At 49.7% G+C, this 24,196-nt stretch overlaps 1 protein-coding gene across 5 annotated transcripts in view; it reads left to right on the top strand.

Moving 5' to 3' along the window:
• Positions 1-3,649: 3,649 nt before the first annotated feature.
• Positions 3,650-24,196, top strand: part of HIPK1 (homeodomain interacting protein kinase 1) — a 30,705-nt gene continuing 10,158 nt past the window's right edge. For 2 of the 5 annotated variants that reach the window (XM_090025887.1, XM_090025885.1), the window contains exons 1-9: positions 3,650-5,066; positions 13,332-13,455; positions 15,762-15,881; positions 17,421-17,507; positions 18,123-18,307; positions 18,735-18,897; positions 19,637-19,859; positions 21,722-21,843; positions 23,649-23,783. In XM_090025887.1, coding sequence (XP_089882013.1) covers positions 3,991-5,066; positions 13,332-13,455; positions 15,762-15,881; positions 17,421-17,507; positions 18,123-18,307; positions 18,735-18,897; positions 19,637-19,859; positions 21,722-21,843; positions 23,649-23,783 — 2,235 coding nt within the window. In that variant the 5' untranslated portion in view covers positions 3,650-3,990. The remainder of the gene's footprint in view (positions 5,067-13,331; positions 13,456-15,761; positions 15,882-17,420; positions 17,508-18,122; positions 18,308-18,734; positions 18,898-19,636; positions 19,860-21,721; positions 21,844-23,648; positions 23,784-24,196) is intronic. The other 3 variants (XM_090025889.1, XM_090025888.1, XM_090025886.1) reach the window with 2 other exon arrangements.

Genomic DNA, 24,196 nt, shown 5'->3' with positions numbered 1-24,196 from the left:
ACCCCTTCTTCCATAGTTCCATGGGTCAGATGTGAGGGGGTGGCAGCAGCCAGCGTATACTAGTACCAGCACTTGACACATCAGTGCAGAATGTCATGGCCTGTGTTTTTTCTAGTCTGACCCTCCCTCCCCTCTGGCATGGGTTTATCAGCAGTGAAATAGTTAAGGAGGAGGATGCTCCACCCTGGTCTGAGTCACTTCTCCCCCCTGCAATGAGCAGGGCTGTCGCACCTCTCCAGCCTAGTTCCAGCAGGTCTGGGCAGATCCTTCTATGCTGCAGCACTGGTCACGCTGGTGATTTTGTGCACAGCTAGAAACTTTCTCGCCTCTGAGGGCAAGCAGCCCCCAAGCCCTGGTGCCACAGTTAACAGTGTTGTTCCGGAGTGCCAGGTTATGGCTGCAAGGTGCTCCCAGAGGCCTGGGGTCTCCTGTTTAAGCCCAAACCTGCATAGCACTGTCAGGAAATGCTGCAGTGGACAGTAAGCATCTGTTCTCCATGCAAGGGACCAAGGCCTTGAGACCAGGCAAGCCAGAGGTGACAATGGAAAGGCTGTGAAGGCTGTGGGCTGGGTCCTGAGCCTTGAGGTAGGTCAAGGCTCCAGAGGAAGCCCCAAGTCCAGCCCTGGGAACATAAAAAGGATATTTCCTGCCATTGCAGATGGAAATGACCTAAATTATGTGGGAGCAAATTTAAGGGGTTTGGCAGGCAGTGAGGCCTAGCAGGAGATCCTTGATTGACACCAGTAGGCTGGAGATCCCACATGGTGTGCCAGGCACATTCTGGCAGTTCCCAGAGGCCCAGACTGAGGTTTTGATGGTGATACAAGTCCAGCTGCAGTGTTTACCACCACTCTACAGTGCCGGGCTAATTATGCCTGGGCTTCTGCCCCCCTGCCTGCTCAGCCCTGTGTGCTGTATAGCTGTTTGGTGTTGTGGTAGCATGGGGTCTGTTCTCTGGATACAAAGATCACATAACAGGAAGAACCTGCTTCCCTGCTCACAGAGGAACTGACTCAGGGAGTTTGAGTCCTTTCCTACACAGCCTTTCAGGGATTCCCCCTTCTCCCCCACCCCCAAGCTGAGCTAGCTGGAAACTCTTTGGGCCATTTCTGAGCCCCCGTTTCAGATGGTCGCTAGACACAATGCTGAAGGTGAGACTGTCAGCAGCACTGCCAGGAGCCAGCTGTGAGCTTGGAGGGCCCTGAGGAAGTGGTGCGTATGCCCCAAGCTTGCCCAGCCAGATACTGGGATCTCTGTGGGGAGGTTTGATTCTCAAGCAGTTTTGCTTTGCAGCCGGCTAGGTGCCAGGCCCAGCACATGCCGTCACACGCTGTGCTGTGACTGGCTTGGAACAAGCCTTGCTCAGCAACGAGGCTCTTGGCCCTGTATCAGAGAGTCCAGGGCGCTATTGGAGGAGGTATGGGGAGCGTTCTCAGGCTGCGCAGGCACTCTGTTTGTGGCCGTCGCAAGACACAGCGCACTGCATGGGACTGACTGGGGTTGGCTTCTCTGCCCCTTGTTGCCGGTGGGTGCAGCTTGCTGTGCCCCAGGGGATGTGGGGCTGCCTTTTTCTCTTCTGCTGGGCCAAGCTGGGGCACTCCCCATGCAGCCCCTGTGGATCCTGACAGTTACCGGGAGCAGTGAGGGACAGGGGAGGCAAGTTCCCACTGTTTTTGGCTTACGGAAAGGCCAGAACCACTGCAAGGCAAGCCTAGGCCAAGGCCCCCTGGCAAGACTCCCTCTGACAACAGTGGGCTTTGGACCAGGGCCTAGTTCAGTGTGCCCTAGGGATTCCTGCTTCAGCACTTGATGTGCTAGCAAAGGCAGCGAGGGCTCTAGGACTGCAGCCGCCAAGACTTCCATGCTGACATCCACCTTCGGTCTGAGTGCATCTCACCTCTGCCAGGACTAGGCTGGTTTGTGACTGTCCAAGAGGGAGAATGCAGCTTGTCGTTTCCTGACTCAACCCTCGTGCGGGCGGCCTTAACCAAAGGACGCTGTCGGTCGTGGCTACGGTGGCGGACGGGTGCTGTCCCTCTGTGGGGACAGTGAGCAGTCTGGTGGGATGCATGACAGTGGTCACCAGGGTTTGGCAAGGGTAAGTGAAGGTGACATTGGATTGCCTGGGTGTGGAGGTTAAGCTGGTCTCAGCACCGTGTACACAGTGAGTATGGGCTGCACGCCAGTCTTGCCTGTTTCCAGACCCAGCAGGTAATACCCATGTTGCCGGCAGAAGTTTGGCAGGCCAAGCTCAGCAGGGGTTGGTCCCAGCTGGGATTCTTGAGCCGGCCTGTCTGGGTGCCATTGTCCCTGCGGTAACTGGTGCTTTGCAGACCATCCTGGCTCCCCACCCCCATCCTCAGCAGACCTTGTGCAGGTCTTGGGCAGGTGGCTGGATGGCAGCACCGTACATTTGTGCGAGGTCAGGCTTCCTTCCAGTGAACATAGCTCTGCCGTGGTCCCAGACACCCAGCAGCAGGGCTGCTGAGGGCACCGGTGTCTCAGCCCACAAACCCTGTGTCCAGAGGACCTGACCACCTTGTTCTTGGGCTCCAAGCAGAGCATGTGCACCTTTAGCTGTCCTGTGAGTGACAGTCTCTGTGGATTGCTCATAAGGAAGCAATAGCTTGCAGAGATGCCAACTGTCTTTAGGCAGGGCTATTAAAGCCTAGTAGTGTGGTAGCTAGTAAAGACTTTCTGAACCAGCCCTTGGTGCTGCTGCAGAAGCGATGGGGCAGAGGCAGCCCCATGCTAAGGACCTCACGGAGCCCACAGCCCCGGTTTTCCCCTCTCCTCCCCTCTCAGTGTCAGAGGGGTTCCTCCTCAGCATGACCTGGGATCCTCCTGGAGACTGCAGCCCTGTATCCCGGCACCTCACCTGTGCACGTGGGTTTCGGCTGTTACAAATGGCTCCTCCTGGGGAAGGCAGTATTTCTGGACCCCAGGTCGGACAACTCCCAGCTGGCACCACACAGCCTGCCCCACGTGCTGTCATAGAGTGCCAGTTTCAGACCCGTGTCTCTGGATTTGTGCACCGCGATTAATAAAGCTGTCTCCTCACTGAGGAGCCCTGTGACTAACGACGGGGCTTGCCAGGTTAGCCAGACCCCTTGCCGAGGCGGCTGGTGGACCGAGGTGACCGCTTGCGGGCGTCTGCCCGTAGGAAGGCGGAGTGGGTGTTGGAGACGATCGCCTCTTGCTGACCAGCCGTGCCCCTGGCTCTCGGCGCTGCCCTGTCAGCTCCTCCGTGCTCTGGGGCTGCCTGGCGCGGGCTGCCGCTCTTTGGGCCTTGGCCCGGGCCCGGCGTGTGACGGGCGCCTGCAGGAGAGGAAAGGCCTCGTTGGGACCGCTGAGCTGCGCCCACCCGCACCACCCACTTGGCCCCCGGCCCTGGCACAGGAAATGGGGCGGCCAGCCCTCACCCGCCCCACACCCACAGGGGTCTCGACGGAAGCCCGAAGAGGCCGCGCCGCGCCACTTCCGCCCTGCGCGTCACGGCGGCGCCCGCTTCCGCCCGCGTGACGCTGCTGGGCGCTCGGCGCTCTGCTGGCCTGGTCTGGGGCGGCGCGGCGCGGCGCGGCGCGGCCGAGGCCCGGAGCCGAGCGGAGCGGGCCGGGCCGGGCCGGGCCGAGCCGGGCGGGCGGGCGGGCGGGCGCGCGGGCGCTGGGCGGGGCGGGGCCGGGCCGGGCCGGGCCGGGCGCCGCGCTCTGCTGTGCTCGGCGCTGCTCGGCCGGCGGCCGCCCCGGGTAGGATGCCCCCGCCCCGCGGCCGCGCCCCGCCGCGTGTCCCCCCGGAGGCTCCCGCCCGCGGCTGACACCCCCCAGCCAGCGGTGAGTGCGCGGCTGCTGCTGCTGCTGCCCCCGGGCGGAGCGGGCCTTGCCGCGCGGGGCCGCCGGGCCCTGCCCCTCCGTGTCCGTGTCGGCGCCCGGGCTGTGGCGGGGAAGGCTGTCCGCCGCGGCTGACCCGCTCTCCCTCCGCCCTGTCGCAGGTATGGCCTCACAGCTGCAGGTGTTCTCCCCGCCGTCAGTGTCGTCGAGCGCCTTCTGCAGCGCCAAGAAGCTGAAGGTGGAGCCCTCCGGCTGGGATGTTTCGGGGCAGAGCACCGGCGACAAGTATTATACCCACGGCAAAAACCTCCCGGCAGCCCCGGGGCAAGCCGGCTCCTCTCACCAGGTAGCCAACTTCAGCCTTCCCGCTTACGACCAGACCCTGCTTCTCCCGGCTCCTTCGGTTGAGCACATCGTGGTGACGGCCGCGGACAGCACAGGCAGTGGCGCAACAACGTCCTTCCAGAGCGGCCAGACCCTGGCGCACCGGAGCAACGTTTCTCTGCTGGAACCGTACCAAAAATGTGGGTTAAAAAGGAAAAGTGAAGAGGTTGACAGCAACGGCAGTGTGCAGATCATCGAGGAACATCCACCTCTCATGCTGCAAAACAGACCTGCGGTGGGTGCTGCGGCCACGACCACCACTGTAACCACCAAGAGCAGCAGTTCCAGTGGTGAGGGGGATTACCAGCTGGTCCAGCACGAGATCCTTTGCTCCATGACAAATAGCTACGAGGTGTTGGAGTTCCTGGGCCGGGGGACATTTGGGCAGGTGGCAAAATGCTGGAAGCGTAGCACGAAGGAGATCGTGGCCATCAAAATCCTGAAGAACCACCCTTCCTACGCCCGGCAGGGCCAAATAGAAGTAAGCATCCTCTCCCGCTTGAGCAGTGAGAATGCTGACGAGTACAACTTTGTTCGCTCTTATGAGTGTTTTCAACACAAGAACCACACATGCCTTGTGTTTGAGATGCTAGAACAGAACTTATATGACTTCTTAAAACAAAACAAGTTTAGTCCTTTGCCCCTGAAATACATTCGGCCGATTCTGCAGCAGGTGGCCACTGCTTTGATGAAGCTCAAGAGCCTAGGTCTGATACATGCTGACTTGAAACCAGAAAACATCATGCTGGTGGATCCTGTGCGCCAGCCTTACAGAGTGAAGGTCATTGACTTTGGCTCGGCCAGCCACGTATCCAAAGCCGTGTGCTCCACTTATTTGCAGTCACGCTATTATAGGTAAGTACTTGTGTCTGACACTAACTCTGTACACTTGCATCTGCAACACAAAGCTGGCTTGAGGGGAGGGGAGAACAGCTTTGCCTCACCGCTTGCCAGCAAGTGAGCGCCCTGTCCTTGGTTCAGGCACAGAGACCAGATCACAGATGATGGACATCCTGTGGGACAGGCTGGGTTGTGGTCCTTTGACCACGGTGTGAACTTGGCCCTCATGCCCTGTGACCCAGAGGTCACAGGATGCCACCCATGTCAGTGGGGCAGCAGAAAGAGCTTGGTCACGTTTGAGAAAATTGGCTCAGTTTTAAGGCTACTGCAATTTTTTACTCTGTGCGTGTGTGAGCGCGTGTGCGCACGCGTGTTTGCATTTGCGTGCATGTGTGCACACTTCCTTCTCTCTCTCCTTCCTTATTTCTCTAGCTTTTCTGTGTCTGTGGTTATGTTTATGCTACAAACATCTTGCTCTCACCAAAAAGCTGTGTACGATCCCTCCCAGGCATAGCCGTGCTGCTAGAAGACCCTAGCATAGATGCAGCTAAACTGACAAAACCGCACTTTCACAGAGTTTAGCTTGCTCTGTTCTAGGTGGTGGCTTGCTGTGCTGGTCTAGTGAACAAACGTCCCTTCACCAAAAAGCCTGACACAGCCTGTCTCTTTGCTCTGCAACTTGCTGGCAGGGATTTCCAGTTCCCCATGGTACACACTATGCTCCTGTCCCTCCCTGGCCCCATCTGCTAAAATGATCAATGAAACATTAATGCTGACACGTGGTGCCATAAAGCTTAAATGTTCACATTCAGAGAGATGAGAATGGGAGTTCATTCTTTTCGACTCCTGCTTTCAGCTGTCTCTGGCCTCAAGAGGCAGCGTAGCATCAGTGATGCTGCACTCACCTTTGCTTCTTTATTGTGTCCTTTATTGTGTTTTTAAGAAGCTGCAAACTTCTTTCATCATGGCTAGGGTGGCAGAGTTGAATTGTGAGCAAGATGTTTAATCACCAAGCGTGCAGGAACAAGGGTTCAAAGAACGTACTAGACCCCTCTGCTAGCTGGAAGTCAGAGTTTGCCTAGCCATGGAGAAGAGTAGTGTCTTGAAGATGTTAGATCTCCTGACTGAGCAGCCAGCAGGTTTCCATCACCCCAGGTTCAGGCAACAGTCTGCCTGGTACGCGCCTGGCAAATGGGAAGCATGTTTAATAGCAGCTGGCAGCTGCAGTCCGGTCCAGTACCAGAACAGAGTATGACTATGATTGCTTCCCCTTTCCTCTGTAAAATGGCTTGCTTTTATAAATGAACTAGTGAACTTCCTAACCATTACCTAGATGCTAGCACAGAGCTCGTGTCAGCTACTTTTGTCCTTCTGCCAAGTCGCTTCCAGTATCGAGCACCCTGCGGGAGGTCACTGTATTGAAGCAAGCCCTGCCATGCTCCAGCATGCTTTGAAGGGCTGTGGGTTTGTAGACAGACCATGAGCCCTAAACAGCCCTTCTAAACACAACTCGGAGCCAGGTCTCTGCTTCCCCTTTGGGGTCAGCAACATCAGCAGCCCCAGCCCATATTGCTGCTCCCTGCTCGCCAGCCAAAGCTTCCATTCTCCGAGGTGTGTGGGCAATGGCTTTTCAATATCAGTGAGCCCTTTGAGTAATCAGCGTGACTGCCTGCTCCTTGCAATTCTTCTTGAGGGAGGGCCTCGCGCACAGCTCTGTCTTCGTGTTTTTGTGTTGGTTGCTGTCACTTCTGGAATGACCTTTTATGCCAGCGATCTGATCCTTGTCCGTGTTATTAAAATGACTTGCCACAGTCCATCTGTTTCTTCATGTCTAGGATTATGTTTAATTTAGCAGTATTTTCTCATATGTTCACACTGCTACTCTCAGTGGCTCAAAACAAAACCGCAGCTAGTACTGAATTCTCCCAGGCTTGGAAAACGGTTTTCAACACAGTTGTTCCCTCCTTGAATCTTTGCACTGGTTGGCAACTTTCCTGTCTGTCTGACTGCAGTTCAAGGCTCTGATCTTCTCTAGATCTGCTCTGTGTTCCTCGTTTGCCCTCTGTCCTCTCCTTTGGGTTTTCTGCCTGTGTTGGATTCATACCTTTTCCCCCCCACATTGCTTCCTAGAGCTACCTTACTGCCCTTCTCTTAACCTGCCAGCAGTAAGCTCTACTTGTCTAGACTGCCTTCTCCTTGCAGACGGGATTCTCTCTCTAATTGGAGGGTGCTGGGGTGCTGCCTGCCATGCATTCACAACACTATTTTTGTTGTGTGGAGAGGCTGGCTGCTGGCTTTGAAAATTTAGAGCAGTCATGGTCTGGAGGATGTGCAGCAGACAGGCAGAGCAGCTGTGAGCAGGCGCAAAGCACTTCCTGTCCCTGAACTCGCAGAGATGACATTTGGCTGATACAGTGGTAGTGAGGGGAGATGCCTGTTTGAAGAGTTGCTGGGAAGGAAGTGATTAGCTTCTGCCACGCATGTTTTGTTTAACTCAAAGCCACTTCCATCCCCTTGTTGCTGTTGGAAAGCCAGGATTTCTGAGATCAGGCCGAATGATGACATTGGCTCAGCTGGCCTGGAGAATGATCCTGCAGTGTGGAAGTCCAGTGTGTAGTAGTTACCTGCTGAATGAGCCTAAAATTTGCTTTCAGGACCTAAGGAAAAGGGGAGCAGAACTTTTGGGGGGAGTTGTCTCTTGTGGCTTATCCCTATTGTAGTTCCCTCTCAGGAAGAGAACTGAGGCTTCCGTTCTGTCATTATATTAAATAAGGCTATTTAGAGGAATGCTGGGTTTTAATTCCACCTCTGCTATTAAAGAAACTAAACCCTTTTCTCCTGTCCCGCTTTTGCTTTTTTGTTTGTCTAATGTCAGCGTCTGTCACTTACTACACAGCCCTTCAAACTCAGCCAGGCCTCTTCTAAGGAATTTCTTACCAAGTTTTCAACACTGACCACCCAAAGTTAGGCTTCAGGATCCATCTGCAGTGAAGTTAAGTGGCTGAGCGGTTTTGGAGGAAAATCACAAGCTCTTTTACCTGTACTGTATGTGGATCTAGGAGCCACCATTTTAGCTAACCCTTTCCCAGCTGTCAGCTTAATGCCACATATGTAATAAGTCTAGCGTGAGCTCTTATACAGCACCAACATGCACACTTAACTTCCAACCGTGCACACATGGGGTGGGGAGTGCAGAGCTGGCTGAACTGTGGCTTATGGCTCTGAACCTTCAGGAATTTTTCACTGCAGCTCAGTGATAAGGGGTTCTTTGCCTGGGTAAGCACTTCCTGTAGGAGGGGCCCACGTGAGGAAATCATGCCAGCCCATCTGTGATCCAGTACTGGTGACAGGTGCAGGGAGGTTCCCACCCATAGACGCAGCTGGGCTAGGAGGACTTGCCTGCCAGGCCAGGTGAAGCAAGAGCAGAAAGCAGAGTCTAGAGTCTCTGGTGCCTCACGAGGGGCCTGGCAGTTGGACAGCTTCCATCTGTTTCAGGGACACTGCCAGAGCCAGCTCTGCCCCGGGCCGTGGTGTTGGCTTTGTCAAGGCGTGAGAATGTGCAGCCGCCCCCGGCAGTGGCTGTGGCGATCGCGTCTCTGGTGGGAGGGGTGGCTGGAACAGGTTGTGCTGTGCCCATGGCACTGCTGGGCCTGCGACCGTGACTGCAAAGGTGGTGCTGTCCCACTGCAGCTGACAGAGGTAATCGGCACGCGTTGAAATGCTACCCCAGTCCCTGCTAAGGGAGGCCCATTAGAAACTGCTCCACGAAGCAGCTGGAGTTCTGCAGTAATACTGGCTTCTTCCCAGCTCCACATCTTGTCTAAGCTCCACCTGCTGCTCTGATAGCTCCTGTCGAAGCCATTGCTACCTGGGGAGAGCAAGGAAGCTTATTACACGGTTTCCTCCCTGGGCACGATGACTCCCTGGTGGCCATCCTCAGTGAGACAGCCCCATGCAGATGAGAACAATACCCGGCGACCACGGAAGTGTGCGCAGGGGTTCAGCAGTGTCTCTGCTGTTCAAGGAAACAGCTGGACTTTGCCCCATGTTGACCCCACCACTGCTGAGCCAGCCTCGTGCAACATCATCTGTTCCTCAACTCTGCCATGGGCTCTGTGCCCTGCATGTGCCCAGCCCTTGTGCAGTGGTGCACGCAGCCGTGGCCATCTCCAGTTATTGTAATGCATTTGACCAGTAACTGTAAGTTACCCTCTTCATGGCCCAGTGCAGCTGTTAGCCTGCTACCCACATCTGTTCTCCAAAGAAGAGGGATGTAGTCAGGTCTGGGTGGACCTGACATAACTCTCACACCTGATATGTTGTTGCTGGCCTTCGATTTTTCCCACTGATAGTGTGAATCTCAGTTTCCTGAGACTGTTTGGCATGTTTCCTAGAAAGGGAATCCTGTGCCCAGAGGAGGTATTTTAGTCAAGTTCTGGTTCCAGGAGCTTGCCTGAGTAAAGATCGTTTTAATCCTAGACAGGCTGCTATGAAAGCAGCAGCTGCTTGCTGTGCTGTTTCCACTCTGCTTCGTAAGGTCACTAATTATAGTACTGTAACAGCAGATGTGAAATGACCGTCTTGTAAACCTAGCCATGCCTCAAACCAGCATGAAACTGGGTGTCATGCGGGAGCCTTGTTCATTTAGTTGGCCAGGAAGTGCAGTGTACAGAGTTGGCCTACTCCCTGCGCTCAGCCCGTGTGAGGTTAAAGCTTTAGAATACAGCAGTCTCCATGCTCTGTGTGCACCCAAAGTGGCTTCCAGAAGCAGTGTACTGGGTACTGTCATTTGATTCAGGCCATGCGTGTAGCATGCAGTTCTGTTCAAGTGCAGTGTGTTTACCTAATATTAGAAGCCACTTTCTTCACCTCCTTTGGTCATTGTCTTCCTGCAACTCCTATGGACTTGAGCAGGAGTTCCACAGGTTCGGGTTTTACTTGCTAATTGGGAACACTTCCTTAACTTGGTGGAGAAGCAGGCAATAGATACAGTTCAGTGCCTTACAACAGGTTCATGATGTAGGAAGTTCTGAAAAACATGTTTAAATGGCTACTTTGGGCTTGGTTAGCAGCTTATGGAGAGCAATACTGCTGAAGAATTGGGTATGTCTAATTCATACCACTTAATCGTAGAAATCATAGAAAATTAGGGTGGAAGGGATCTCAGGAGGTCACATCTAGTCCAACCTGGTGTTCAAAGGAGGACCTGGCCCAGCTAAATCAAGCCAGCCAAAGCTTTGTCTAGCTGGGTCTTGAAAAGCTCCAGGGATGGAGCTTCCACCACCTCTCTGGGTAATCCATTCCAACGTTTTACTACCCTCCTAGTGAGAAAATTCTTCCTAATAGCTAGCCTCAACTTCCCTTGCTGCAACTTGAGAACAACTGCTCCTTGTTCTGTCATCTGCCCCCACTGAGAACAGTCCAGCTCCATCTTCTTTGCAACCCCCTGCAGGGAGCTGAAGGCTGCTATTAAATCCCCGCTCAGTCTTCTCTCCTTCAGACTAAATAAGCCCAGTTCCTTCAGCCTCTCCCCATAAGTCCTGTCCCCCAGCCCCCTCACCAATTTTCTTGCCCTCCGCTGGACTCGCTGCAATTTGTCCACATCCTTTCTGTACAAAACTGGACACAGGACTCCAGATGTGGTCTCACAGTGCTGAATAAAGGGGAAGAATCACTTCCCTTGACCTACTGGCTACTAATGCAGCCCAGGACGCCATTAGCTTTCTTGGCAACAAGGGCACAGCTTATTGTTCACTGTCACCCCCAGGTCCTGTTCTGCAGAGCTGCTGCCCAGCCAGTCGGCCCCCAGCCTGCACCAACCGGTGTGGGGGATTGCTGTGTCCTAAGTGCAGGACTTTGCACTTGTCCTTTTTTAACCTTATAAGATTCCTTTTGGGCCAATCGTCCAATTCGTCTAGGTCACGCTAAATCCTAGCCGTACCCTCCAGTGTACGTACTGCTCCTCACAGCTTGGTGTCATCTGCGAACACGCCGAGGGTGTACTCTATACCGTCTTCCAGGTCATTGATGAAGACATTGAACAAAACCGACCCCAAGACCGACCCCTGGGGCACGCCACTTGATACCAGCTGCCGACTGATGTCGAGCCGCTGATTATTACCCTCTGAACCTGACAGTCCAGCCAGTTTTCTATCCACCTTACAGTTCATTCATCCAGCCCATACTTCCTTAGCTTGCATATGAGAATGCTGTAGGAGACCATATCAAAAGCCTTGCTAAAACCAAGGTACATTGAATCCACCAGTCTCCCCATATCCACAGAGCTTATGAGAAGGCTGAAAACAAATCCGACTTGTGTTGGTGTAATTCCTCAAGGTTAAATAAAAATGTTTAGTCAGAAAAGCAGTATGTAGGTATGACATGTTTCACAGGTTAGCTCAGTATTTATATGTACGCATACATGATTCAAAGCCATTCCCAAAACTGCTGTAGGTGGGAAGCAGGGACAGGTAACTCAGATGGTGAACACACCAAAATCTTGGGTAATAGGTGACTGAAATGAAGCAGCCATAACAACACTAAATGGGGACAAATACAAGAAATCCTGGCTTGCTGCATTCCTCCAGTAATTAGAGGGAAAGCTACCTTGCCCCAGGTCTATTCCTACGGGCTGGACTGGTTAGGAGCGGAGGGTCTGTCTAAAACAGGTGGGCAAAATGCGGCCTGCCAGGCCATTCTATCCGGCCTGCGGGACCCCTAAAAAAATTTAGAAAGTTAATATTTATCTGCCTCTAGCTGTCTGTCATGTGGCCCTCAATGCCTTGCCAAAACTCAGTAAGTGGCCCTCTGCCTGAAATAATTGCCTGCCCCTGATCTAAAAGAATTGCTCACATTAAAGCAAGAACTTGCTTTCTCCCCGTGTCCTGCCACCTGCTAAGGAAAGACGATTACTCAGGACAGCTGTGATGGGTGCATGGGCCTTGGGGGCTGACTGCTGGAAGTCACGTGTGCTGTCACCTCAGGGACTGGGTGTGCAGCACAAGTGCTGGGTGGCTGAGGAGCCATGCATCTCTCGCGAGTAGTCAGCGGTGCAGGTAGGAATTTGGAGGGAGATGGACTTGGTGTGCTGCTGCAGGGTGCAATGAGAGGATTCTGGCCATGGCACCAGTACGCTGTGCAAGTCCAGTGGTTACCGCTGTTCAGCAAGAGAAGAACCAGTTTCAGCACTGCTTTATTAAACCGTGACTGAGTATCTGGTAAACTGTTTATATGAGTTTACCATTACCTTTGTGCGTCAGGATAAACTGCCCGAGTCGTGCCCAAAGAGCCCAGGGCTTGGGACTTTTTTCTCCCCCAGCGATGGAAGTAGTTATTCATAAGGAAAACCAAGGTTTTAGTTTTTCTGTGCTTTCCAAAGTAAATTCCCATGCCAGCTCACGTAGCACTCCAGTACACTTGTGTCTTACACCACACGCAGATGCGAAGCTAGAATTCAGCGTGTAACTAGGCAGAAGTGTGTCCGCTTTGCAGCTGTGGAGTATGAGGCAAAGCAGTAGCTGTGCCTGGTGTGATGAGTCAGTGCATCTGAACAGAAAATTTCACGGAAGTCCCAGGTCAGACAGAAATAAATCTGCGCTGGCCCTGAGAGGTAGCAGCAGTGTTGCAGAATTCTGCTTACCTCTTTCATAGCCCCCTAATTAATCCAAGGGTCAGTAGATTTTGTGCTTGGAGAAAACTTGCAAAACAGTAACTGTCACAGTCTCCAGCTGTGTTCCCTTCAACTTCTGTAAACCCAAAATGCACAAACAAGCCATAATCGGTATAAACAGAGCCGCTCCGCAGAGCTCTCGGTCCTGGCTCAGCAAAACCTTTTGTTTCCCACATAAAAGCAGCCCAGCCTTGTCTACAGCCGGTTACCTGAGCTTAGGGAGCCTCACCCAACGAGGACTCAGAAAGGCCCTGTTGGAATTTAACTCTGCAATCCCCAGGCTCCTGTCTGATTTAATCCATGTAGGTCCCAGTTGGGGTGGGTGATTCAATATCTGAGGGGTCCCAAAAGCCTTCTGTTCCTTGTCCTAAATAACTAAAATGCCCCTTGGCTGTACGCTTCTCCCTGGTGAGTGGCAGCAGACTGGGTCACTGGCACTAAAACAGAAAGACTAGTACTGCCAAGTGAGAAAGGAAGGAGCACTGTCAGGGCAGGTGGGGAAAAGCTCTGGGGAGGATCTTCTGAGTTCCTCTGCCCCTTGCCAGGTGAACGCATCCAGAGAAATCCTTCGCTTTCTGTGCCGTGCTGAATAGTTTGCTCTTGTTTTGCAGAGCCCCTGAAATCATCTTGGGGTTGCCGTTCTGTGAAGCTATTGACATGTGGTCGCTGGGCTGCGTGATAGCTGAGCTGTTCTTGGGTTGGCCTCTCTACCCAGGAGCTTCAGAGTATGACCAGGTAAGAGCCTAGTGGGGTGGGGGAGATGCTAGCGAAATCATCATGATCTTCCTTTTAGACCTCGGAAATCTAACCAAATTCAACTTCTGCTTCTGTGGAGCAGACAATATGTGTGGTCTTGAACTCAGGCAGTCTTTTGCCTGTGGTGATAGAAGCCGCTTCACTGTCTCCTTCTCCCTGTGATCAGAAAGCACAGAGGCCCCTCTGCACGTCTTAAAAGTTCAGGTTAACCTCTTCTTATGACACAAACGGCAGTGGCCTTCCCATCAGAGGAGAGGTGGACCAGGTGTGTCACGGGTGGAACACATTCTGCCGTTCAGAAGCAACAGTTTTCCTACAAAAGCAGCTGCTCGGGGGGGGGGGGGGGGCAGCAGGCCTGTGATTCCCGTCACATTCATTCCCACAGAAACCCTGTGCTGTCATGCGGAGCGTGTCCCCAAGCAATCTCCAAACTACATGACAGGCGTCTCTCGAACGAAGGCTTCTTGCAGTATATACCTAGCATTACCTGGCTGCCCGTGAATGGGGAAACACTGCTAACCAGAACAAGGCTTTTTTGAGTATAGCTTTCCCAGCACACTTTTTTTGTGGTGGCACCAGGTGACAAAACTCAATGTGATTTCCTCTTTTCAGTGGAAGAGACCCTTCCCAAACCATTTTGAACATGAAGTGGTGCACCTCTCCTCAACCCTGTACTTTTCCAGAGGAAATGCAGTGGTACATTAATGACACACTGAGTTAAAAAATAACTAAGGTGCAGGCTGGTGGTTTCCTTGCACAGGAAGATTCATCTGGTTCTGAGAATCTTATCATAATGTGTGGGTGGGTGGGGAGGAGATAGTTTTTCCATTGCTTAGCATACCAGATTGTGCGGTCTGTGATGGGGTGGCCTGTGTCCTGAATTCACGTAGGTGGTCTTGATGTCGGCATTGCACATGAAAGGTAGGAAACCGCATTAATGTTCCGAGAGTGTGTAGATGCAGGCCCAACCATGTCTTGGTGCTGAAGGCTCCAGAAATAAGTTAGTAGGCTTGGCCTTTTTAAGGACTGTTTGCAAAAGCAAACTTTTATCTGACCAAACAAGGAATATTCTTCTGTAAAGACAGTGTAGCTCTTTGTCAAACCACTGTTTGAATGTGAAAAATACAAACCCCTTGGCATTTTGAACCCATAGTGCCAGATAAGAAAAGCTAGGCCAAAGATTCATCTCAGATCACAAGCTACATAAGTGTAGTAGCCTACTTAGTGTCCTGGGAATGTCCAGCTATTCAAGATGCATGTAATAGTAGAATTGTTAGGTCTTTGTGGGTCAGGAACAAGGTGCCTTGCCAGAACCACATGCAGTAAGTTGGACAGGGCTTAACTGCCTTTAGCTTGAATTTCCAGTCCCTCACTTTCCTGAAGGGTTACTTCACCACTGCTGTTTTTTCCCTTAAAGAACTTTTAAGACAACTAGGTTTTTTTCAAATGGAGCATCATGTTAGGTACTCTGCAGCTGGAGAGCAGGGAGCATTAGCAATCCAGACCACAGCGTTTAGGGCAGATTTGAGAAAATGTCCTGTTGCTGTTTAGAACTCTTTGTCTGTTTATAATGATTCTCTGCTTCCCTTCCTTTTAAGAATGCCTTTGTATTTCTTCACAGAGGTAATTGCTCTGTAGCAGTCATTGTTTCTCAAGCACAATGTCTGTAGTTTCCTATTGGCTGATTTTACTCCATGTGCAAGTAGAGTATATTCAGGTTGTAAAAGATACAGGGGTCAGGTTACTTTATGGGTCTGATCTTGCATTCTGCAAGTCAGTAGAAGCTTTGCTATGAGGCTCTTTGCAAATAACACGTGGCTGCCTCAATCAGATATCTGCATCTCTTGTATATGCATATATTTTTCTCTCTTTTAAAAATGTCTAATCATTACCTTGGTGGCAGCAGAGAGTGGATTATCTGCCTAGGACCTTCTCTGTTTTGTTAATAGTGTCTTCTCAATCTGCCCAAAGCAGCTGTGAAGCCAAGAAAAATTCCATGGAACAGCCCAGAAAAGCAGAAGAGAGAATCAGGACCTATAATCTCTGCATATAATTAGTCTGAACAAGTTAGATATGTTTGTAAATGCTTGAGAATTGCATCTTTAGCTTTGTAGTATAAAATGTAAGTTATTCAAGCCATCGCCTTTAAAGACATGGAGTTTCAGGATTGCTCTTAGTGGCTGTTTCCGATAGCCGCTTGGTAGACACCTCACTACTTTCCTGTGATATATTTAGCTGTTAGTCCAGTTTGTTGCAGTCTTCACTCCTTGTTTATCCCATTACAGATTCGCTATATTTCGCAAACTCAAGGCCTACCAGCGGAGTATCTTCTGAGTGCGGGAACGAAGACAAGCAGGTTTTTTAACAGAGATCCGAACTTGGGATACCCACTGTGGAGACTAAAGGTTTGTCTCATTTTTCAGCATCCTGTTCTCTTACGTTTGTTAAGGCCCAATCCACTCCCATTGTTATGTAGTATCAGTGTGTTCTGAAAGAATCCCCGAGCTCTTGCTAAAGGTTAGGTTGCAAATGTCATTCTAAAGGTGAATTGTAAATGTCCTTTTAGAACCTACATAAACTCCTAGCATGTCTCTAACAATAGCAACTAGGAGCAATAGTGACAGCAGAGAGTGGGAGTTAAAATTATTTAGATAATGGCCATTTATTATGGCCTGCATGGTCTTCGTGACAGAGATGACAGACCTCACCTTCCAAACAAGCCTGAAAGTAAAATCGAGCCTGTTCCAAGGGAGGATCTATTAGTTAAATTGATTTTTAGTTCAGAATCATGTACATGTGGGGGAATATGGTGAATAGATGTAAGGTCTTTGTGTTCTTCAAAGATGACCTTCAGCGTAAAACCAAATTGAGTTAGTGTCCTTTTTTGCTTTTTTATAAAGGGAGTGAAAAAATATTTTTACTAGTGCTTAATCTAAATAAGGAATGCCAGGTTTGACTTTCATAGTTTTCCTGAGAACTCCTTAATGGACCTAATACAGGGGCGGGCAATTAGTTTGGGCAGAGGGCCACTTACTGAGTTTTGGCAAGCCATCAAGGGCCACATGACAGGCAGCCAGGGGCAGATAAATATTAATTTTCTAAATTTTTTAGGGGCCCTGCGGGTCGGATAGAATGGCGTGGCGGGCCGCATCTTGCCCACCCCTGACCTAATACATAATGCAACTGCAAAATCACAAGCAAGAGACAAACTTGGGCCATTCAGGGCGTGAAGCACTTTTAATTGAGCTGATAAAGGCTTTTTGGAATTGAATAGGTGTAAAAACAATCTCCTGGTGAACTTTTGGAATAAAGGGGCTCTCTTTGTGAAAGGGTCATAACACGTGTGCTCTTTCTTTTGAGGGATGAGAGATTTCCGAGTCTGATTCTTTTAACAAAAACAGGGAAGGAGAATTCTCAGTGGTACTGATGTTCTGAAAGGAATAAGCAAAGAAAACAAAAACCAGGCCTCCTTTATATCATAGGAACAGAAACATTCAGAGCCCCCTGCCTTTCTGGTCCCCTTATACTTTATTTTAAGTGACTCATTCTGGCTGGTGACCAAACCCCAGATTCTCTTGCTTTGTGTGATCTTGAACACCCCTTCAGTTTCTGGCATTCATTTTGGATGCCTCCTCCTGGGATATTGGGGCAAGAGATAACCATAGCTTATTATTGAACCAGTGGTGAAGTTTGTATGACCACATTCTCCTCTAAGACAGTGCTTCAGTTTTGCAGAGAGTGATGCTGCCCGCCCCCCCCCAATTCCATACCCCTGATTCAGGGAGCAGGGATGGTGGCTGGTTGCTTCTTCCTCACCTGTAAATGGTTTACTATACAACAGGCAGAATGGTAACATGGGTGACCCTTTGCTCGCTGCCTTGTGTTTTTATTTCAGTAAGATATTGGAAAGTTTCCGGTTTCCTGACAAATATTTTATTTTATAGACTCCAGAGGAACATGAGTTGGAGACGGGAATAAAATCAAAAGAAGCTCGGAAATACATATTCAACTGTTTGGATGACATGGCGCAGGTGAGCTATGAGAGCTGCTGAAGAATGAATAATGCTGCTGTGTCAGACACTGTCCTGTAAAGGGCTGGGGACACTTGAGAAAGAAACCATTGGGACCCAGAACTGCTGGCGACACTGGTCCTTTTCTCTCCCATTGTTGTGAAGAGGTGCAGCTCTGCCAGTGGCGGCACTAGAGAGAGTGCACGTGTAGCGAAAGCATCTCTGATGTTTTACCTGCTCAAGTTGGTACCTTGACTACACTGGAGCTCCTGCCACAGTTGCTAGAAAAGCCTTCAGGAAAAGGCCAGTGCAGACGCAAAACAGCATCACGAATACTTGGGCTCCCATTCAGCTTCATCTGATTCTGAGTTGTGGAAGCGATTAGCCGTTGCTTGTCCTGTCTTAAGCCCTGATTCTGCAAACACAACACGTGTGCTTAGTTATAAGACTGTGTGCGTCCAGATTACAATCACTGGCTGGTAGAATTACCCACATGCAGATGTGTTCATTGGAGAGCTTAGCGGTGGTTCAGAGCAGCAGTGCTGATCAGGGCTTAGGGTGACACACCTGACTCATGGATTTAGTCAGCATTGGCAGGTGTACACTGGCATCCACTGCCTCGTTTTTGTTTCTCAGGTGAATATGTCTACAGACTTGGAAGGGACAGACATGTTGGCAGAGAAGGCTGACCGAAGGGAGTACATTGATTTGTTAAAGAAAATGTTGACGATTGATGCAGACAAGAGGATCACTCCGCTGAAGACTTTAAACCATGCATTTGTTACAATGGCCCATCTACTGGATTTCCCACATAGCAACCAGTGAGTTGATGGCACTTGCATGTTCTGTCTCGTTGGGTTGTTTCAGCAGGAAACCTTAGCGTGGTCTGGGACATCAGCTCTAGTCCCCTCCTGTCAGCAGTGCTCTAGACCTTCACCCTGATCTGCCGGTTAAACAGGAGTAAACAGGAGTAAACAGCCTCTCTTGTGCTTCCTGTTCTTTTAGGCAGCTTCTTCCAGTGCAAAAGACATAGCCACGATTTTTTTCTGTCCCACTTGTTAGGGGACCATTTATCTAACTTTACCAAAACTGACATTCTTTGGTACCGTGATGCTAAAGGCAGACACGTTTCCATGTATAGAAGTGTTCTGGAACCAAAATCCTGTGGAAACCCCCTGCTTACTGCCAATTGTACAGTGCATCCTGTTGTGGCGTGTCTCATATTTCCCATCACTCCTTCTTTTTCAGTGTGAAATCCTGCTTTCAGAACATGGAGATCTGCAAAAGGAGAGTAAATATGTATGATACAGTGAATCAAATAAAGAGCCCGTTCACAACACATGTGGCTCCTAATACAAGCACAAACCTTACAATGAGCTTCAACAACCAGCTCAATACAGTGCACAATCAGGTATGATTCCTTAGCTCTGGTATATTGATCTGAGACACAGATGAGCAATGCTTATGATGCTATAGGCCACATCCTGCTTTGCAGAGTAACTCCACTAAAGCTGGGTATTTTGCATTCACGCTTATGTAGCCGAGCAGAATTTGACCTGATATCAGTTGGGGCTGTGATGCTGCTATATGAAAACAAGTTACAGGTTTTTGGAACTAAGTGATCAGGTATGGTTGCTACATAAGAATTCTGTAGTTCCCCACACATTTTCAGTAGCGCACTTGACCTCCTAGCTTGATGTCTCAGTAAGGAACAGTTCCAGCAGGTAGAGATGTGGCAGGCCTGTCCACGTACAGCTTCTATCTCCTTGAGGGCAGCCTTGTGCAGTTACGGGTGGTGTGTCTCCTTCAAGCCAGCCTGGTTTTTGATTTGTGAAGTTTCGATCCTGAGCACCTAGGCTGGCTTTGCCGTTCTATTTTCCATGCAGCTGACAAGGCTAAATCAGCACAGAGGGTTTATTGGCTCTGTTCTTGTTGGCCTGGAGTTCAGGAGCATGAAGAGTAAAACCAATAACTGGTTCAGATACAGCTTTTCCTCAAGTTCTGTTTCCTGCCTTAATTTTATTTTAACACTTGGCCTGCTGCCTGACTTTGTGATGTGGCTCTGATGACCACAGTTGTTTGTTTTTGGAAACTGAGTTATTACAGTACAAATGTCCTTATATACCCGCCTGAAATGTTTTATTTTCTAGGCCAGTGTCCTGGCTTCCAGTTCTACCGCTGCTGCTACTCTTTCCCTGGCAAACTCGGACGTCTCGCTGCTAAACTACCAGTCTGCTCTGTACCCATCGTCTGCAGCTCCTGTTGCGGGAGTGACACAGCAGAGTGTTTCCTTACAGCCTGGAACCACACAGATCTGCACGCAAACTGATCCGTTCCAGCAGACGTTCATTGTTTGCCCCCCTGCTTTTCAGAGTAAGTGAAGAGGCTCATTGCTTCAGCCAGATGAAAGCGAGACCAGAGCTGGGACTGAGGCTAGGAGGAGGGACTGCAGGAGATCATTTTGTGCGTTTCTTGCATTACTGTCACACGTAGTTAGCATCTCACACATAGCGTGAAATGGTTTTAGTCAGGTGTGCCTTTTCAGTAGGTGTATGTGTGCGAACACTTGGTTCTTCTTCTCCTGAACGCTCTTGAGCAGGTACAGACAATGGATCTGCCTGGTCTGCAGTCACCACTCACTTTGTTACCCAGTCTGTTTTCCCCACAATTCTTACGGGAGTGTTCCTTAGAAAACAACAAGCTCATAGGGAGTTTGATCTGTTTGCAGTAACAAAGTACTAAAAGTGCTCTCGTTGCCTGGAAAACACTTATATTTTCCTGACCCAGCACCCTGTTTGGCCCTGTACAGACCCAAACTTACCAACAACCAAAAGGAATTTCTGCTGAAAAGGACATTTTTTCAGTGCTTTAAGTACCTGAAACTTGGACATGGAATAGAAATCCCTCTTTAATCCTACCCAGGAATCTACCATTGTGGCGCTTTAATTAGGTTAACTACCTGAGTGGAGCAGAAGTGTGTTTTTAGGCCAGGATTTCTTGACATTAAGGGCATTCAGAGAGACTGAATGTTCAGAAAAGGCTTGGAGTTCACACAGGTGCTGTCAGCCAGAATTGCATCTGAACAGCAGTTGAGTCCCTCATATTTCAGGCATGGGAATCTCAGTTCACGAGTACTGACACTTGTGCAGAGTGGTGGCAGGAAGTGGAACACTGATTGCATATAGCTAAAGTTAAACAGAGCAAGAAGTACCCTGCACTGATCTTGACAGTGTCCCCATTTTAGTTTGTACCCCTGGCTTGCATTAACCTGGCAGTTACAAATGAAGCAGGAGTTCCTGATCTAGTGTTTGGGATGCAGGCTTTCAGTGGGAGGTTCACTCTTGTCCTCAGGGGATTGCAGACGTACCCAGTGCTTGTGGACAGTTCTTGTCACATGTCAGTAAGGTGTAACAGGGACAGTGCCTCTTGTGAAGGTGAAGAAATCCTCAAACAGTGAGGCCAGCCAAAGGTTGTCTAGGTGGAGTGATGTGTCCAGCTGATTTGAAACTGAACGTGCCACTATTGCTGTTAACTCAACACTTCTGTTCATGAGGAAACATCAGACTTGGCAGAGCAGCACTGGAGAGCAGCGAGGCTGAATTGCAAGTGCCAGTTTTGGCACAAGCCAGGGTAGATTTGCACTTTATAGACTAACTAAGCCAGAGCTGTATAGCCCAAGCTTTTGTGAGCCTGAGCTTGCTCCATCAGTTGCTGTCAAAGGACATGCACAGACAAATGCATTAAATGGAGAGAGCGCTTGAATACAAAAGACAGGAGGAGGCGAAGGCGAAATACCTCCTTACAAGCAGTGGGCAGAGAGTAAAAAGCATGGACAAGAACATTTTAGACATCTGGATTTAAACCCTCGGAAAAAGGAAATGCAAGAGAGTATGATGAGAAGGTACCGTGCCTCTAAGACAGTGGGGTCATTTTCTCACATACGTGAACAGGTGCATTCTTTCCCTGCTACATGGCAACACCTTTCAGATACTTTTAGATCGATGTCTTCATTTGGTTGCTACTTCGATTATTTAATAAGTAGAGATAAAGCCCCTAATTTGGGAGCGGTGTGAAGGTGACACGCTTCCAAGTCCAGTACCTAGGGGTTGTGAACAAACAGAGACTTTTATATTCGTCTGCTGTCCTCCTGCTCTCGCGTAGCAGGAATTAGACTGTGAGAACTGTTTGAATAATGAGGAAGCGTGTTAACTGTAACTGGTTCTTGTTCCAAACAGCTGGACTCCAGGCAACCACAAAGCATTCTGGGTTCCCAGTACGGATGGAGAATGCCGTTCCCATTGTACCACAGGCACCTGCAGCGCAGCCATTGCAGATCCAGTCAGGAGTCCTCACGCAGGTAAAACTGGAGTTAGTTTGAATTCCGGGCGGTGGAAAACATGAGTCCAACTCTGGCCCCTGCACTGGGGTGGCGTGCAGGTCTGGGGGAAGGCGGGAACGACCCTAAGCGCATTACTAGAAATCTCAGAACACTCTGGGAGCTGCAGCCCAGGTCTTGGTGTTTTGCTGTGATCTCAGGAGTCTGAGTCTCATTTGTTACTGGGGCATTTGACATTGGTTCTCTGGAAGTGGGGCTGGCGTGTGCTAAGTGCCAGCCGTGGGGGGCTCAGAGAGGTTTGTGAGCCACTCCCAATACTGGGGTCTGAGAGAAAGGTGCCCAGCAAATCCTTAAGGGAGAAAAATCAGGGGGAGAAGTTTGAACGTTTTTAACATCCCTTGCTGACTTAGGAGTTTAGCCTTGAATGATGGGCTATATAGGCAATCCTGTTGTTCATAGCATGCTGCATTGACCTGTGTAGACTTGTCAGTACACATAAAGCAGCATATATACTGAAAACTAAGACAGCAGATTCAACAGAAAAATAATGTGTCCATTCAAATGACCTGTCACATGAGAAGAGAGATCCCAACAGACAGAAGTAGAGTTTTGAATTACAGATGCATTATTTCCATCTTTAATTCAGTGAAGTTACTTCTGCATCCTCTTTTTTGGCATAGTTGCATCCTTAGCATGAGTGGACATGTGGCACTGATAATATCTTCCCTTAAGTTATTTCTAGGGTAAAACTAGTGTGCAATAAGATGTCATAATTAATTTTGAGTGTTGGGGTTTTTGCAAGATAACAGACTATATATTTCAAACACATACGTTCTGTCATAAAAAAACAAAGTTATGCTTAGAGAAACAGCATCTATCTGTCTTGAACGTACAGTGGGTCACAGTGCTAAGCATTTTTTCATACATGTAGGTACTAAAGTATCTATAATCATCGTTATGGATAATACTATAATTCCATGTGTTTGCACAGTCACTCAGTTTCTGTTGACATTTACATAGGGAAATAGTGTGCACACGCTGTTCATTTTACTAGCTGGGAGGTCCAAGGGAAGTGGATTGCTCTGAATGATCTAGTCCCGCAGGAGCCATTTTTAGGTGATCAGTTGCAAATTTGTGTGTCCGGTTCAAAAAATGGTTGTGGCATTGGGTGGTGCCTACATTTTGTCTAGCATAATTACACAGGTGATTATACTAAATGAAGCCAGCATGAAGCAGACCCCCCCTGCTGCTTCTCAGCGTGAAATACCAAACTAGTTCAAACATCTGTCTCTAAATACGATGGTTCATTGTCTAGTTTTGTGTCCTGGCAGTTACATCACAATCAGTGTTAATCTGAATCCAGTGTGGAGACCCAGGCACCTTTGATTATTAAAACCTTTTAGTTTAGCCTTTCCCAAGAATACTGCACATGAGAGAGCATGCTTTTTGATATACCCTTTGTATCACGTCAAGGGTTTCCCATGCACCACCATGGTCCAGGTGAGGACGTACAAAGAGAAAGTGTAAAGCACAGAGCTGGAATGTGTTTCCACTTGGGGCCTATGCACAATAAGGTCTGGGACACACAACATCAGCTCACAAGAAGCCTGTTCCCACATTCCAGGACGGCCTCCCTAAAGTTGCCCAGGGTCAGCTTAGTGCACCTGAGGGGCTGAGTGTGGGTTTGGATGTGTACCGCTGAGTTCTGCAAGCCACTCAGGAGCACCAGCGGTACCAGGGGGTGAAAGCCTTTGTGGCTCTATTGCTGAACCCAGTTGACCTGCCTCGGTACGTTTGTTTCACTCACTGCCTAATCTGCGTTTCAGGGAAGCTGTACACCACTAATGGTAGCAACTCTTCATCCTCAAGTAGCCACCATCACGCCGCAGTATGCGGTCCCCTTTACTCTGAACTGCGCAGCCGGCCGGCCAGCGCTAGTAGAACAGACGGCTGCAGTACTGGTAATTGCCTCCCTTGATTGTGTTCACTAACGGAGTTTTTGTTTTAACTTAGAATTGCAGAGGGCATGGAAGCATGTGCCATCTTGTGGCTGTGTTCTTGCTACATCTTAATGTCTTGTTGTTTTCCTCCCCAACATTGCTGAAGCACTGTCTGACTCTGATGTTTAGTGTGGCTCTGTAAAGAATCCTGATCCACTGACTGTTGCTCTTTGCTAGCCTAGAGCTATCAAGCTCTTCTCCTAAGCCCTGAAGAGCTGTAATAGTACTTGTTCTTTGCTTACTGTCCTATCTTTACCTTTCAATTGTCAAGAACAAAGGAGAAGCCCTTAGCTTGACTCTGCTACAGGTACCTGACTGGCCAGAATTTGAAGCACTTGGCAAGTTAGCTGTTTGGGGTTTTCTTCGTTTGTTTT

This window comes from Crocodylus siamensis, chromosome 13 (assembly GCF_052110815.1).
Source record: "Crocodylus siamensis isolate JL-2025a chromosome 13, ASM5211081v1, whole genome shotgun sequence".
Classification (NCBI taxonomy): domain Eukaryota; kingdom Metazoa; phylum Chordata; order Crocodylia; family Crocodylidae; genus Crocodylus; species Crocodylus siamensis.
This window is presented reverse-complemented; position numbering and strand designations above follow the sequence as displayed.